The 2,993-nt window shown below is 37.2% G+C and overlaps 1 protein-coding gene across 1 annotated transcript in view; it reads right to left on the bottom strand.

Moving 5' to 3' along the window:
- Positions 1-41: 41 nt before the first annotated feature.
- The window catches only part of LOC127741168 (uncharacterized), a 3,439-nt gene continuing 487 nt past the window's right edge, over positions 42-2,993 (bottom strand). Inside the window, exons 2-4 of the mRNA XM_052253068.1 lie at positions 1,575-2,541; positions 1,401-1,448; positions 42-923 (exon numbers count right to left, since the gene is read on the bottom strand). Coding sequence (XP_052109028.1) covers positions 510-923; positions 1,401-1,448; positions 1,575-2,541 — 1,429 coding nt within the window. The 3' untranslated portion in view covers positions 42-509. The remainder of the gene's footprint in view (positions 924-1,400; positions 1,449-1,574; positions 2,542-2,993) is intronic.

Here is a 2,993-nt window from a genome sequence, read left to right as displayed (position 1 = left end):
TATTAGGGGGCAAAAAAAAAAACGTATTAGGGGGCAAAGTCTTCATCAACAAATTCTGATATGAACACATCAAGAATTAACGGATATAACTCATTCAGATATACAATTCAAACCCCTCACAAGTAACATTTTCAAAAGGAAAAAAGAAAAACCTAATCTAGGAAGAAGTTTCTGGGGAGAACTCAATAAAAATAAATAATAAAGGACATTAGTGTTTACAGCCCGAGACATTTTATGTTGAATGTGAAGGAAGCTATCTGAGCCATTCTGGAATAAGGGAAGGCCTCAAAAGGTAATATTACTGCAGCACATCAGAAAGGACATCCATGCACCATGCCTCATCCAATCAAGGGCTACCGAAATTCAAAGCTTCAAAAAATACCTCACCCCAAATTTGATATGGGACCCATTGCTTCATATAAGGTCTAATACAACAGTTCCATGAATATCACTCATCAAAGGGCCCTTCATTGCATTTCCAAATAAACAAAAACAGGATGCATTTCTATTTATTTTGACAACTGTTGTATAGTTTGGGACATTTCAACTGGCTTTGGAGCTCCATCAATAGCTATATTCCCAATGCCAACTTCCACAGCTTCCAGCTCAGCCTTTTCCTTTGTCTTTTCCAATGTCTCTCCATCTTTCTCCCCCGGTTGCACAGGTGTGGACGAAGGTTTGAGAGTCTGAGGTCTTGTACTCAACCATGGATGAGTAAGGCACTGAGCTGCTGTTGGCCTCTTGTCAGGGACAAAATCCAGTAATGGAATAATGAAGCCAGCCATGTCATTTGCATCTTGCTCGCTGAAATCATATTTCTCCATCAGTACTTTGTTAAGAGGCCAGAACCGCAACTGACGGATGTGCCTCAAATCACCATATCTATTGAAAAACTCGCGCGAATAACGACCACCTAATGCAATCTAAAGGAAATATTTGCTCTTAGCAGTTGGGAACAAACAAAATATTGATACTTACTGACAATTAAAAATAAAATTCCATTTATATTCTGCTATGTAGCTCAACCATAAATTGCCATATAACTAAAAGGGTTTCACACTTGCAATAATTATCACAAAAATTTTTTGTAGGTGTGTAGTGTGTATAATTGGTTGATGGTACAAATAGCTTCACACTTATAGAATATCAAAATTAAAATATAAAAAGAAATGCAAAAAACCAACATATTGTTTCATTCTCTGGTATCAGATGTCATTAAGAAAGAAAAATATCCACCAGCAATAGGACAAGGAAAGTGGTGTCCATAATGAAATGACTGAATGACATGTAGAAACAACCAATAGTAGGTAGTTAGGTATGTTGTATATATATTTTTTCTTGGTTATGTCATGATGCAAATTGAATTATATTATTAACAACTTGGACGTTGACATGCTTACCTTGCGAGGCATCATTCCGAGAAGCTCCATCATCAAGGCCAGATGATCCTGCAAAGAAAATTCTGAAACATCAATAAAGTAGTCCATCGATTTAAGTTAGAGAGTTTTCAAAGTCATAAGCTAATGATATGAAAAAAAGCCAATCAGTAAATTCAATTCTAAAAAGATGATCACCTCATCCCTGTCATAGTTGTCACCACTGTGAGGATCAAAAAGAACATCACCAGTCGCAAGCTCAAAGCAAATGCACGCAAAAGACCATAGATCTGCTGGAGTTGAGTATTTTGATCCGAGAATAACTTCAGGACATCTATACTGCCTCGTCTGAATATCGTTTGTGAATTGTTTATAAGTCCAACACGCATTACCAAAATCAACCAGCTTGCACTTAAGATCAGCAGAGGCAAGTAACTTCTTTCTTTCAGATTTCCTTTGACCACGGCTTCCTTGGGGATCATCCTTGGTTTCAGAAGCCTTTGTCGATTCATCTTTGCCCACAGAACCATTAACTTCACTGGATTCTAAACTTAGTTCCACATCTTTACTACATTCATCTTGCTCAGGTGTTTTACCATCCTCCTCGGCTTCCTCGGGACTTTCCATCCCAACACAAGCTTGAGCTGCCTTTTTAGCCTTTTTCCGCATTTTCTTTTTCTGGTTCTTGGTCAAGTCTGCATGCAAACTTCTTTCGTCTTTTATGGTCCCATTGCTGATCTTCTCCTTCGTATTTGGAGCAATAAGTGGAATGCCTGATTTCCTAGGATCCTTAGATGGATCCAGTGGTGACAGAAGCAAGACATTCTCCGGCTTCAAATCAGTGTGTATTATAGAAAGCTCACGATGCAAGTAATCCAAACCCACCAAAATATGGAAGCAGATTTCCTTAACTATGGGAAGAGGAACTCCTCGATAATCACTATACTTGATAAGAGTGAGAAGATTGTCCCCAAGGAATTCAAAAACCATACAGACATGCTGGCCATTGGGTCCTGAATGCTTGAAGTGATCCAAAAGCTTCACAACACATTTATTGTCATGTGGATCTCCATCTGCAATTTGTTTGAGAATCTTTATTTCATCCATTGCTGCTTCAGTGTAGTGCTGAGCACTCTTCTGAATTTTTAGGGCGACATATCTCTGAAGACAAATAATCGCCCACATCAATTCATATAGTTCCAAATTGAAGAATAACATAGCCACAGATTACAATCTACATCAACAACATTGCAGTAAAAAAAGCAACAAGGCAATATAATATGAACAACTGATTACAAAGTTTTGTCAACTTCTCTAGCAAAACAAAGCATTAAGAAGCAGAATCTAGCTATCTTATCTAACAATTAAGAATTATATATTTCTTTAGAATGCCAAACATAGAACACTGATGAAAACTGTTTCAATGACAATTGGAATAAAATCCTTTTAGCAAAATTTTCCCCATAGAAAAATTCAGATAAAATAGGAAATCCTAAACTTTCCACAAAGTCCTCTTCCGTTGAAACAATGCCAATCATTCTTAAAGCCATAACCCAATTAAAACACAAAACTCGGCTTCTTCCAAGCCATCAATTGTTTTTTTCTTGTTATATCTAT

This window comes from Arachis duranensis, chromosome 8 (assembly GCF_000817695.3).
Source record: "Arachis duranensis cultivar V14167 chromosome 8, aradu.V14167.gnm2.J7QH, whole genome shotgun sequence".
NCBI classification, from domain to species: Eukaryota; Viridiplantae; Streptophyta; class Magnoliopsida; order Fabales; family Fabaceae; genus Arachis; species Arachis duranensis.
This window is presented reverse-complemented; position numbering and strand designations above follow the sequence as displayed.